The following is a 13,917-nucleotide window of genomic DNA, read 5'->3' on the forward strand; positions in this document are numbered from 1 at the left end:
CCAAAATTCCCCAATTGAGCAAAATCCTGCTCTCCCACATCCCCCTGGACTTTCTGCCCTTGCTGCTTCTATTGCAGGCCATGCAAAAACCTGGGAATAGGCCTTGAACTGATTTGTTGGATCATCCGTGTCCATTTTCCTGCTGATTCAGAGATGTTCACGGTCACGGGTTTGAATATTCCGTGTGATTTAAAGGAAGGAAAAGTGATGTTGAAATGATTTGTTGGATCATCTGTGTCTATTTTCCTGCTGATTCAGAGGTGTTCACGGTCACGGGTTTGAATATTCCGTGTGATTTAAAGGAAGGAAAAGTGGTGTCCCTGCACCACATTCATGGAGTAAAATGGGAATGAATTATGTCTAACTTGGAATATTTCACCTGCTCAGCTCGACAATTAATTTGCAGAAATTATATTTTCTTATATCATGGCCTCGCTGAATTTTAAATTCTTTTTTTTTTTCCCCAATGCCAAATATTAAGGGTCTTAGATATTCCAGTAAAATATATTTATTCCGTCCCTGTGTTTTCTTGAAACCTAACTATCCTGAGGATGAATAGAAGTGACATTTTACCCCAAATTGTTGAAAGATGAAAGGAACTAAGAAAAATTTCACTGGTGGGACTGAAAACATGAGTGATTCAGGCTGAAAACAGAAGCCAAGTGGTGGCTGTAAAACAACCTTGGAATCACATCCTGTGAAAGATTAAATTGCATCCGAGGGAAGGCGGCGTCAGAGGGAACAACATATTGTCCCCCCCTTCACTTCCCCAGGTCCGGGGCTTTTAGCTCAATGAACTCCAGGCTTTGTAATTAGCAGCAAGGCGATTAGATGGGCCACGTTCCTGGGAGCAATTAGTGCACTAATTGTGTTTGATTGTTTAATTACTCTTGCTCGCTGTAATTGAGGAGAAGGAGGGAACCCCTCTGCAAGGGCTCCGAGAGGTTCCTTGGATGAAAGAGCTTTGCTGCATCCCATTTTATGGAGAGGGGGATGCACATTTAACCATTCCTGGAGCAAAACTGGCAAGAAAATCCCCCAAATGGCACATGGAAAAAAGCTGGATTTGGAGGCAACTCATAAGAATTCCAGGGGTTTTTTCATAACTTTTTGACGTGTGTGGTTGGAACCAAAAGAAATAAATGGAATAGACACCAAAACATTGAGTAGGAGAAAGGAGGAAAAGGCAATTAGAGCTGGAGAAGTTGCAAATAGTCCTTGGGATTGTTGTCTGGGGTCTGGCACAGCTGCCAGATGGAAAACGTTCCATCGCCATTCCAATTTGTCTTTGGACAATGATGACACAGGCAGAGAGATGGGCTTGGATGTGGAAGCTGGAGGGAGATGAAAACTAATCCAAATATTGTAAATTCAGTCATGGAAAGTCCAAACCTGTAGCTTTGTGTGACCTGGAAAAAAGTCAGGAGGAAAATCCGCGGAGTTATTTGGGAAAGTCGCACTGGGGAGGCGCACGGGGCGGAATTCCCGGAGGGAAGGCTCTGCCTCCAGGAGCAGCTCTTCCAGCTTCACCAGGCTGCTCAGAGTTCCCATGGCTTCGTTTCCCACTGGGGAATAATCATCCCAAGGCAGGGGAAGGCTGGCCCAGCTGACCCTGCACAGCGGAATTGGCGGTGCTGAGACCGCGGCGGTTTCTCACAGATGGCGCTGCCTGCCCACGCTGTGATCGCTGCTTTAGGGCTCAGAAAGTCTCCTGCCTGCTGAGAGGGAACTTTTCCTGGCTTTGGAAGGCTTATTTCACTCGAGGAAGAGTTGATTTGGGGAGCTCTGAGGTGGAGGCGCTTCCAAAGGGGAAGGAGAAGAGGAAACGTCAGGATGAAGTTGGTTGGAACCTCGTATGAAGGTGTGGCCTGGACAGCGAGGAGGAGATGGAGGAGGAAGGCTGAGATGAGATGTCAGAGAATCATCAACCTCCTGTGAGGGAGAATCATCATCCTCCCACCAGCCAGGCAACTTCCCACTGTTGGAAATCCAGGGAGAGCAGGGAAATGCTCCATTCTCCCATGGGAACAAGGTGGAGGGTCCTGAACACCACAACCTGTGCCATACTTGAGGAGAACCACAGAAATATCCATGAATCAGGAATTCCTTCCTCCCTGGCTTTGGCTGAGTGTTCTAATGAGAAGATTTGGTGTCTGACTCCGTTTTTTTTCCCCTCTTTTTTTTTCCCTCCTGGAATGGTGTTTTCCCTGCAAACTTGCAGCCAGCCCAGCTCATGGGTTTGGTCACGGTCAGCCAGCTGAGCTTGAGGAGGACAGAAGAGACAAAAACCATCCTTAAAAATAACTGTCCCCTCCATCAACACTGCTCCTCTAAAACCTCTGATATCCAGCCTTTTCTTGGAGGAGGATTGGGACATTCCATTGTCCCCAGCTCTGGTGCCAACGAGGCTGATACGTCCCGTCTTTAATGAGATGTGACAAACAGGGGACTGGGCTGGGGCTGGTGGCCTCCAGTGCTCCATTTCCACCGTGGTTGGGGCAAAGGGCAGGGTGGAGTAATCCCTCTGTGGAATGGGAACGGGAATGGGAATGGGAATGGCCCTTCCCTCCTCTGAGGTGCCGCCGGAGCCGGGCAGATTGAATTAACGGGGATTTCTGTGTCAGTGCTCCCGGCCTTTCACAAACACACCCCATGAGATAAATGCCCTGGGGCTGTGTCCTCCCCGCCAGAAGAGGATTCCGAGAGGGCCGTGCCAGATTCCATTAGGGTGGGGATGAGCGCTTGGATTTGATGCTGAGCTGGAATAGAGACTGGGCAGAGCTGGAGAATAAAGTTGGTATTTATTGAAAAGCCTTAAAGGCACGCCTTGGGCAGGACAAGAGCCTGGCCAGGGCTGCACTCAAGGTGGACCCAAAATGGACCCAAAATGGACCAAAAAATGGACACAAAATGGACCCAAAATGGTCACAAAATGGACCCAAAATGGTCACAAAATGGACCCAAAATGGACCAAAAAATGGACACAAAATGGACCAAAAATGTACACAAAATGGACCCAAAATGGTCACAAAATGGACCCAAAATGGACCCAAAATGATCACAAAATGGACATAAAATGGACCCAAAATGGTCACAAAATGGACCAAAAATGGACATAAAATGGACCCAAAATGGACCCAAAATGGACCCAAAATGGACCAAAAATGGACACAAAATGGACCAAAAAATGGACACAAAATGGACCAAAAAATGGACACAAAACTGTCACACAATGGATGCCTGGTCATGAGGCCTCACACTTTTATAAGTTTTGGTCCATTTGCACATTGGGGTTTAATTGTCCAATTCCAGCTTCAGGTTGTGAAGTCGCATCCTTCTTGTTTTCTCCCTCCAGCCCACCCTTGTTTGTGCTTTTGGGCCTGAGAGTTGTCCTTGGTCCTCAGCAGGAAAAGGATTTGTTTTGTCCCCCTGCTCTTTGGAGAGAGCTGAATGACAATATGAGGCTTAGAACTACATCAGCTTGATGCCTTGAGTTTTAGCTTTCAGGTTCACTAGTTTTCTCTAGGGTCAGATATTTATTTGCCATTAGATGTTGGGAGAGGTTTGTTTTTTTTCCTGTCTGCTTCTGATCAGGATTTCATTCTCCTCCTGGCTGAGAGGGATCTATGGAGTAAATCCAAAATTCCCTCTTCGTAAGGTTAAAGCAACAAAGTTTAAAGCACCGGGCTGTGCGTTATCTTTTTTTCCTCATATTTTTTTATGGATTTCACTGTGTTTTAATAAAAAATCTGTTTGGAGATAACAGCAGGGACAATGAAAATCTTTGTGCTGCCAGTCCTGGGTGGATTTCTGCTGTGGGACAAACATTTGGAAGGGACATCCCCAGCCCTGTCATATCTTTCCTGAATAATAATTAAAAAAATCAACAAAAAAGTTATTTATTAGATAATAACCACCAGCTATTCAGAGCTGCTTAGGAATTATCTGGATGTTGCAGAACTTTTGGTTGATCAGGGTGGAAAAAGCTCATCCCAACCCTGTGTGTTCTGGATGGATTCCAAAGGAAACCATCGGCTCCTGCCCGGCTCAGCAGCCACATCCTTTCAGGATTTTCCCATCCCGTTCAATTTTTTGAGGCACTTTCATAATTTTTAAGGGTTTATGATAATCTGAGCTGTGTGTTTAATGATGTGTTGGCCCCAGGGGTTAATTGGTTCTGCTTAAATTAGTTCAGTCAGGGAGAGTGGAAAAAATATTGTTTATTAACGGCATCATAAAGGGAATAAACCCCCATCCCTGCTTTCTGCCATTTCCTCATGGAAAGAGGGATTGGGCATGGGAATGGCTGCCCAGGGAGATGGTGGAGTCACCATCCAGTGGGATAGAAATCCCTCTGGGCCCCATCCACACAGGCCCAGGGATGCTCAGAAATTAATTAGAACCATCAGATAAACTAAAATACATAAAATCCTCCTGCATTCGATGATCTCAGAGGTGTTTTCCAGCCTGGTTAACTCTGGAATTCTGTGACTCTTCCCAGGTGGGGATTTTTGTCCATCAGATGAGCAGGTGCTGGCTGGTCCAAACTCCTGCACTGGATGATTTCAGAGGTGTTTTCCAGCCTGGTTAACTCTGATTTTGTGACTCTGCTCAGAGGGGGATTCTCAGCCACTGCATGAGAAGGTGCTGGCCGGGCCAAACTCCTGCATTGGATGATCTCAGAGGTGTTTTCCAGCCTGGTTAACTCTGGAATTCTGTATCTCTGCCCAGGTGGGGATTGTTGGCCGCCACATGAGCAGGAGCTGGCTGGGTCAAACTCCTGCACTCCATGATCTCAGAAGTGTTTTGTAGCCTGGTTAACTCTGATTTTGTGACTCTGCTCAGGTGGGGCTTCTCAGCCACTGCATGAGCAGGAGCTGGCTGGGCCAAACTCCTGCAGTTGATGATCTCAGAGGTGTTCTCCAGCCTGGTTAACTCTGATTTTGTGTCTGTTCCCAGGTGGAGGATGTCAGTCACCGCATGAGCAGGAGCTGGCTGGGTCAAACTCCTGTACTCAACGATCTCAGAGGTGTTTCCAGCTTGGTTAACTCTGGAATTCTGTGTCTGTTCCCAGGTGGAGGATGTCAGTCACCACATGAGCAGGAGCTGGCTGGGCCAAACTCCTGCACTGGATGATCTCAGAGGTGTTTTCCAGCCTGGTTAACTCTGGAATTCTGTATCTCTGCCCAGGTGGGGATTGTTGGCCGCCACATGAGCAGGAGCTGGCTGGGTCAAACTCCTGCACTCCATGATCTCAGAAGTGTTTTGTAGCCTGGTTAACTCTGATTTTGTGACTCTGCTCAGGTGGGGATTCTCAGCCACTGCATGAGCAGGAGCTGGCTGGTCCAAACTCCTGCATTGGATGATCTCAGAGGTGTTTTCCAGCCTGGTTAACTCTGGAATTCTGTATCTCTGCCCAGGTGGGGATTGTTGGCCGCCACATGAGCAGGAGCTGGCTGGGCCATGGCCTGGCCACCAGGGCTGTTCCTGCTGCTGCTGCTGCTCCTGTCCGGCCGCGCTCCGGCCGCGCGCAGCCGCGACTTCACCGCCAAGGACATCGTCTACCTCCACCCCTCCAGTGAGTCACCTCCACCTGGGACAGGGACAAGGGGAGCATCACTGATCTCCTGAGCCTTGACCTGATGGATTTGCATATTTCTATGCAAATTCTATATATTTTATATATTTCATATGCGAATTCTCATAGGAGCCCAACCCAAAAGCCGCTTCCCATCCTCGTTTCCGCGGTGCCCGTGTTGGGACACCTCCCACAAAAACTTGGGTTTTCTTTTCTCCTGGCCCCATGAGAGTGGTGAATGCACCAACCAGGTCCCTCCCAACCCAAAATATTCCATGATTCCGTGTAAAACTGGACCAAAAGGGTTGAAAGGTCACCATGGGGTGCTGGGGGACCAACAGCTCCTGCCTTGACTCCAGTAAAACTCCTGGAGCAATGGAATTGTGCATCTTTACACCTTCCCTCACCACTCTGTTCTCTTATCAGACTCATCTCACTGAATTCTGTGAGAGCAGAGTGCCTGTGGAGCTGTCCCTTATCTCCCCACAGAAAACTAAAAAAAAATTTATATTCTGAAAAGCTGAAAAATTTATGTTCTGTGCAAACAGGCTGAAATTGCTCTTTTATGTCATAGCTGTGAACTGTCAGAGGTGCAGGGTGACAGGAATTAATTTAATTATTAATTAAATAATGGGCTGGGCTGTTGTCCCAGCCCCACTAAAGTTGTGCTGGGTGATTTCTTGTTCCTTAAAAGGAAACAAGCAATGAAATCCTCTTGCTTCACCCCACATTCCCAAAGAGGATCCTGCCCAGAGCAAGGAGAGGTGATGATGATGAGGAGGGAGGGTGAAGATGTGGCCCTTGGGGCTGCAGAGGTTCCATTCACTGATAAATGTGACTTTTCACCATTTGGCCTCTGAGAAAGTGGCAGCACCTCGAGGGTGGATTGGAAACGTCCCAGAAGTGCTGCCAGGAGAGCAATTAAAGAATTAGCCCTCGTTTGGTGAGATAAATCAGGACAGAGCTGCTGTTCAGAGCTGGAGGTTCAGCAAAGTGGTTTTAGTTCCCTTTGGGGCTTTGAGCCTGCCTTCAACAGGAGCTGCTCTTTCCTTTGCTGGGAGTGTTTAAATCCACCTGATATTTCGTTATCAGCGCTGATAAAGTTGGACGTGAGCTCTGATTCCGAGGGAATGAGCATTCCCAGCTGCCATTAACTCCCTTTGAAGTCAGCACTGGCCACTTTGGCTGGGAAAACGCAGCTGGAACGAGTCCACAGGGACCCAAAGGTGCTTTTCCTGCTCTGGGGGAACAGGGTTTTACAAATCAGAGCCGACCTGCTGATAGTGACAAGAAAATCTGGAGAAATTTGGATCTAAAGAGAAAAACAAAAATTAAAAATTTGCTGTTTTCTCCTGAAAAGCAGCACAGAACCGGATTAATTGGGGGATTTGAACAGAACCAGATTAATTGGGTTGTTTTAACTCCATATTATCCATTCATTTTAACTCCGTATTTTCCATTCATTTTAACTCCGTATTTTGCGTTAATTTTAACTCTGTATTTTCCATTACTTTTAACTCCATATTTTCCATTACTTTTAACTCCGTATTTTCCATTCATTTAAACTCCGTATTTTGCATTAATTTTAACTCTGTATTTTCTATTCATTTTAACTCCATATTTTCCATTAATTTTAACTCTGTATTTTCTATTCATGTTAACTCCATATTTTCTATTCATTTCAACTCTGTATTTTCCATTACTTTTAACTCCATTATCCATTCCTTTGAACTCCATTATCCATTCTTTTTAATTCCATACTTTCCATTGCTTTTAATTCCATATTTTCCATTGCTTTTAACTCCTTATTTTCCATTGCTTTTAACTCCTTATTTTCCATTGCTTTTAGCTCCATATTTTTCACTGCTTTTAATTCCATATTTTCCACTGCTTTTAACTTCAATTTTCCATTGCTTTTAACTCCACATTTTTAATTGCTTTTAACTTTAATTTTCCACTGCTTTTAACTCTAATTTTCCCTTCCTTCCAGCCACGCCGTATCCTCACGGATTTAAGTGTTTCACCTGTGAAAAAGCCTCGGATAATTACGAGTGCAACCGCTGGGCTCCAGATGTTTACTGCCCCCGAGGTAACCCTGCCCCATCCCAGGATTCACCTCCCAACTCATCTCCCACCTCTTATTCCCAGAAACTGGGGAATTCGGGATTCTGGAAAAAATAATTGAGGTTTTTCTGTCTCCTGGCAGTGGATGAGGTTGAGGAGTTTGGGTTATTCCTTGTTTTTTTCTGGCGCAGCTGGGGGTTAAATCAGGCTGGGGTTGATTTTTTAGAATTTCAGAGTGGTTTGGGTTGGGAAGGAGCTTAAAGTTCACCTTCAACTATCCCAGGGTGCTCCAGACCTTGGACACTTCCAGGGATCCAAGGGCACCCACAATTTTCTAGGAATTCCAGCCCAGCCCCTCTTCACCCTCACAGGGAAGGAATTTTAAGAGATTTTTTCTCTTATTGGTGACTACAGGATCAGTTCTGTCTGTGTTTGACGCTGTTTTACACCACAACACACAGACTCTGAACTTCAGAAAGCTGAAAATGATTTATTTTTGGGATGTGTCTCCCTTTTTATACTGTTTTATACAGATCAATTGGATTGGTGACACAAAGACAAACCTCTTCACTCCCATTGGTCAGACCAAAGGGATATAAGGAAAAATCCCTCTCAGGGAAAAAAATAGAAACAATTTACTGTTACAAAAACACTTCTCTTGTTTACAGAAAATTCCCTGGGAAAGGAATTTCAGAAAATCAAAAACACCTCAGGCACAAACCAGAGCTACAAGTGTTCACTTCCCTCCCCTGTGGCACAAATCCACATCCAGGGGCAGCCGCAATTTTCTGGGAATTCCAGCCCAGCCCCTCCTCACTCTCACAGGGAAGGAATTTTAAGAGATTTTTTCTCTTATTGGTGACTACAGGATCAGTTCTGTCTGTGTTTGACGCTGTTTTACACCACAACGACACAAAGACTCTGAACTTCAGAAAGCTGGAAATTATTTCTTTATTTTTGGGATGTGTCTCCCTTTTTATACTATTTTATACAGATCAATTGGATTGGTGACACAAAGACAAACCTCTTCACTCACACTGGTCAGACCAAAGGGATATAAGGAAAAATCCCTCTCAGGGAAAAAATATAAACAATTTACTGTTACAAAAACATTTCTCTTGTTTACAGAAAATTTCCTGAAAAAGGAATTTCAGACAACCAAAACACTTCAAGTACAAACCAGAGCTACAAGTGTTCACTTCCCTCTCCTGTGGTACAAATCCACATCCAGGGCAGCCGCAATTTTCTGGGAATTCCATCCCAGCCCCTCCTCACCTAAAAATAATTAAGGGATTTTTTTTTTCTCAGAACCAGTTCTGTCCATGTTCACTTCCCTCCCCTATGGCACAAATCCACACCCAGGGCATTCCAGGTTGGAATTTCCATATTTTCAATGGTTTGATCCCCATAAATCCCCTTGGAGCCTGAAATTTGGAACAGCTCAGAAAAAACCCCTTTAATAAAAATACTCAAATATCAGATCCAGGCACTGCTGAGCTCCCCAAATCTCCCCCTCCTTCACCAGATCTTTTCTGAGCCCCTCACACAACACCCATTTATTATCCACAGCCCCAGTGAAAAATCTCATTTAGTTGGGTTGTTTTGGGGATGATTTTTGCCTTTGGAGAAAAAAAAAAAAAGTTATTTTAAAGGATGAAATATATTTATTTTGGAAGAAAAATAATTATTTTGGAAGGAACTGACCCCAGTGTGTGTGTCAGGCTCGTTATCAGCCCCAGAATTTGCTTCCTTTGAGTTAAAATCAACAACAATAAAACTCACCCCAGGATGGCTGGCACGGGATGAGCTGAATATTCCCGGATTTTCCTTGTTTTTTTTCAGGAGAAAAGGGAGTGGATTTTATTCCTTCTTGTGGATTTTGTGTGTGTAATCCTGGGAGCTGATGGACACAGTGATAGAGCTGAGCTTTAGGGCAGGAAAAGCTGGAAAATATGGAAATTTCCCTCCTTTCCCCCTCCTTTTTCTCTCCTTTTTTCCCTCCTTTCCCCCCTCTTTTCTCCTTCTTTTTCCCTTCCTTTTATTTTTGTTTTTGTTTTTGTTTTTGCTCCTTTTGCCTTCTATTTTCCCTCCTTTTCCCAATTATTCTCTCCCTTTTCCCTTCTTTTTTTTCACTCTTTTTCCCTCCTGTTTATCTGTTTTTTCCCTTCCCTTTTTTTGCCTCCTTTTCTCTCTCCTTTTCTGTTTTTCCCTCCTTTTTTTCTCCATTTTTCCCACCTTTCCCCCCTCCTTTTTCACTCCTTTTCCCCTCCTTTCCCCTCCTTCCCCCTTCCTTTTTTCTTTCCCTTTTCCCTCATTTTCTTCCCTCCTTTTCCCCTTCTTTCTCCCAGCTGTGAGCACATATTCAGTGACATTATACAGAAACACATCCCCCAAAATCTGAATTTTTAAAAAATTCCCATCATTTAATTAAAAATCCAGGACTTCTTCCCCTATTTCTCCTGCTGGTGGATTCTCAGGGAAGGGGAATTGGGCAGATAAAGATTTTTCCATGTTTTCAGGGACCAGGTACTGTTTCAGATAGCACATGCTACATAAAAAATACACAAAAAATTTGTATTTTTTTTTTTTAAATCCAGGAGTTTTTTCCTATTTCTCCCGCTGGTGTGTTCTCAAGGGATGCAAATGGAGCAGATAAAGATTTTTCCATGTTTTTTAGGGACCAGGTTCTGCTTCAGCCAGCACACGATACATAAAAAATACGTCAAAAATGTGTATTTTTAATGCAATTTAAAAAAACCCAAACCCTTAGTTTTTATTAAAAATTTACTATTTTTAATAATACCATTTATATATATATATATATAACCCTTATATATAACCCTTATATATATACCCCTTTATATATATATATATATGTGTGTGTATATATATATAACCCTTTTTTATATATATATATATAATATATATATATTATATATATATATATATAAAATCCTTATACCATTACCAACGGCATCTTTACCATTATTTGGTAAAAATCCAGAACTTCTTTCCTATTTCAATTTTCCATGTTTTTTAGGGACACGATACTGCTTCTATCAGCACATGCTACATAAAAAATACACAAAAAATTTGTATTTTTTTTTTTTTAATCCAGGAGTTTTTTTCCTATTTCTCCCGCTGGTGTGTTCTCAAGGGATGCAAATGGAGCAGATAAATATTTTTCCATGTTTTTAGGGACCAGGTTCTGCTTCAGCCAGCACACGATTCATAAAAAAATGTCAAAAATGTGTATTTTTAATGAAATTTAAAAAAACCAAACCCTTATTTTTTATTAAAAATTTACTATTTTTAATAATACCATTTATATTTTTTTATATATATATATATATATAACCCTTATATATATACCCCTTTATATATATATATATATGTGTGTGTGTGTATATATATATAATCCTTTTTTATATATATATATATATATATATATATATATATATATATAACACCCTTATACCATTACCAACGGCATCTTTACCATTATTTGGTAAAAATCCAGAACTTCTTTCCTATTTCAATTTTCCATGTTTTTTAGGGACACGATACTGCTTCTATCAGCACATGCTACATAAAAAATACACAAAAAATTTGTATTTTTTTTTTTTAATCCAGGAGTTTTTTTCCTATTTCTCCCGCTGGTGTGTTCTCAAGGGATGCAAATGGAGCAGATAAATATTTTTCCATGTTTTCAGGGACCAGGTACTGTTTCAGCCAGCACATGATGAGGGCCAGCGGGGAGAGTGTCTCTGTCACCAAACGCTGCGTGGGCCTCGAGGAGTGTCTGAGCACCGGCTGCACCTACATCAGGCACGAGGAGTACAAGGTGGGGAATGGGGAAATTGGGGGAAAATCGTATAATTTGAGCTTGTTTTGTCAATGTAGTAGGTGTAAATGTGGGGGGAAATGAATTAAAATAAAACTAAATTAAATAAAAATTATAATATAATATAATATAATATATTATGTAATATAATATATATTATATAATATATATTATATAATATATATAATATAATGCAATATAATACAATCTAAATGTAATGTAATGTAATATTATACTATATTATATTGCATTATATTGTATTGTATTATATTATATTAATGTAATACAATATAAATGTAATATAATACAATATAAATATACATGTAATATAATACAATATAAATGAAATTCAATATCACATTATACCATATAAATGTAATATAACACAATATAAATGTAATGTAATATAATATTATACTATATTATATTGCATTATATTGTATTGCATTATATTGTATTGTATTATATGATATTATATTAATGTAATATAATACAATATAAATGTAATGTAATGCAATATAAATGTAATGTAACATCATATAATACAATATAAATGTAATATAATACAATATAAATATACATGTAATATAATACAATATACATGTAATATAATACAATATAAATATACCTGTAATATAATGCAATATAAATGTAATATCATAAAATATTATACTATATTATATTGCATTATATTATATTTAATTATATTATATTACATTACATTATATCACATTTATATGTATCTATTACAATTATATATTACATATTACACAATACATTTATATTGTATTGTATTGTATTATATTGTAACATAATATATCTCTAATATAAATGCAATATAATATATCACATGTATGTTCTATACTATATATTATATCTAGAACATATTCTATATTTTTATTATCATTACATAACATTTTAATATTGATGTATGTAAGATATAGAGTATTATATATACTATATATGTACAACATAGATATGTATAAATTATTTGTACATTATATGTACATAAATATAAAATTATATGTAATTTATATGTATATATTATACATATCATACCTCTACATTATAGATTATATGTACATTATATATATAATATGTATTAGGTTAATGTAGATATAATTAATTGGATATGTACTTATAATGGCATTCCCTGTTTTCCCTGTGCCTTTTCCCCTGGAATTCCTTATTCCCTGTTTTCCCTGTGCTTTTCCCCCTGGAATTCCTTATTCCTCGTTTTCCCTGTGCTTTTCCCCCTGGAATTCCTTATTCCCTGTTTTCCCTGTGCTTTTCCCCCTGGAATTCCACATTCCCTGTTTTCCCTGGAATTCCTTATTCCCTGTTTTCCCTGTGCTTTTCCCCCTGGAATTCCTTATTCCTCGTTTTCCCTGTGCCTTTTCCCCCTGGAATTCCTTATTCCCTGTTTTCCCTGTGCTTTTCCCCCTGGAATTCCACATTCCCTGTTTTCCCTGGAATTCCTCCCTGGAATTCCTCATTTCCTGTTTTCCCTGTGCTTTCTCCCCTGGAATTCCTTATTCCTCGTTTTCCCTGTGCTTTCCCCCTTGGAATTCCTCATTCCCTGTTTTCCCTGGAATTCCTCATTCCCTGTTTTCCTTGTGCTTTCCTCCCTGGAATTCCTCATTCCTTATTTTCCCTGGAATTCCTCATTCCCTGTTTTCCCTGTGCTTTTCCTCCTGGAATTCCGCATTCCCTGTGCTTTTCTCCATGGAATTCTGCATTCCCCGTTTTCCCTGGAATTCCTCACTCCCTGAATTCTCACTCCGTTTTCCCTGAATTCCTCACTTCGTTTCCCTGGAATCCTCACTCCGTTTCCCCTGGAATTCCTCATTCCCTACTTTCCCTGGAATTCTGCATTCTCTGTTTTCCCTGCGCTCTTTTCCCTGAAATTCCTCATTCCCTGTTTTCCCTGGAATTTCTCATTCCCTGTTTTCCCTGTGCTTTCCCCCCTGGAATTCCTTATTCCCTGTGCTTTTCTCCATGAAATTCTGCATTCCCCGCTTTCCTTGGAATTCTGCATTCTTTGCTTTCCCTGGATTCCTCACTCCATTTCCCTGGAATCCTCACTCTGTTTCCCTGGAACTCCTCATTCCCCGTTTTCCCTGTGCTTTCCCCCTGGACTTCCTCATTCCCCGTTTTCCCTGGAATTCCCCATTCCCTGGAATTCCCCATTCCCTGGCATTCCCCATCGCCTGTATCCCTGTACCGGTGCCAGGTGTGCACGTCGTGCTGCGAGGGCAGTATCTGTAACCTGCCGCTGCCCCGGAACGCCTCTGACGCCGTGTTCGCCACCCTGTCCCCGCCCAGCGCCACCGCCACCCTGTCCCCGCCCGGCCTGGGGACACCGCTCCGCCTGGCGCTGGCGCTGCTGGCACAGCGCTGCCTGGCCGCCACCGCCACGCGGGGACACTGA

The 13,917-nt window shown here is 41.7% G+C and overlaps 1 protein-coding gene across 1 annotated transcript; it reads left to right on the plus strand.

Annotated features, from left to right (window-relative positions):
* Positions 1-5,463: 5,463 nt before the first annotated feature.
* On the plus strand, positions 5,464-13,917 carry LYPD6 (LY6/PLAUR domain containing 6; the record flags this gene model as incomplete). The annotated part of the gene is made up of 4 exons (XM_083864913.1): positions 5,464-5,578; positions 7,569-7,667; positions 11,356-11,486; positions 13,720-13,917. The coding sequence occupies 4 exons, from the start codon at positions 5,464-5,466 to the stop codon at positions 13,915-13,917; spliced, it is 543 nt and encodes a 180-aa protein (XP_083721039.1).

Source organism: Zosterops lateralis (assembly GCF_965231275.1).
Source record: "Zosterops lateralis genome assembly, chromosome: 7".
Classification (NCBI taxonomy): domain Eukaryota; kingdom Metazoa; phylum Chordata; class Aves; order Passeriformes; family Zosteropidae; genus Zosterops; species Zosterops lateralis.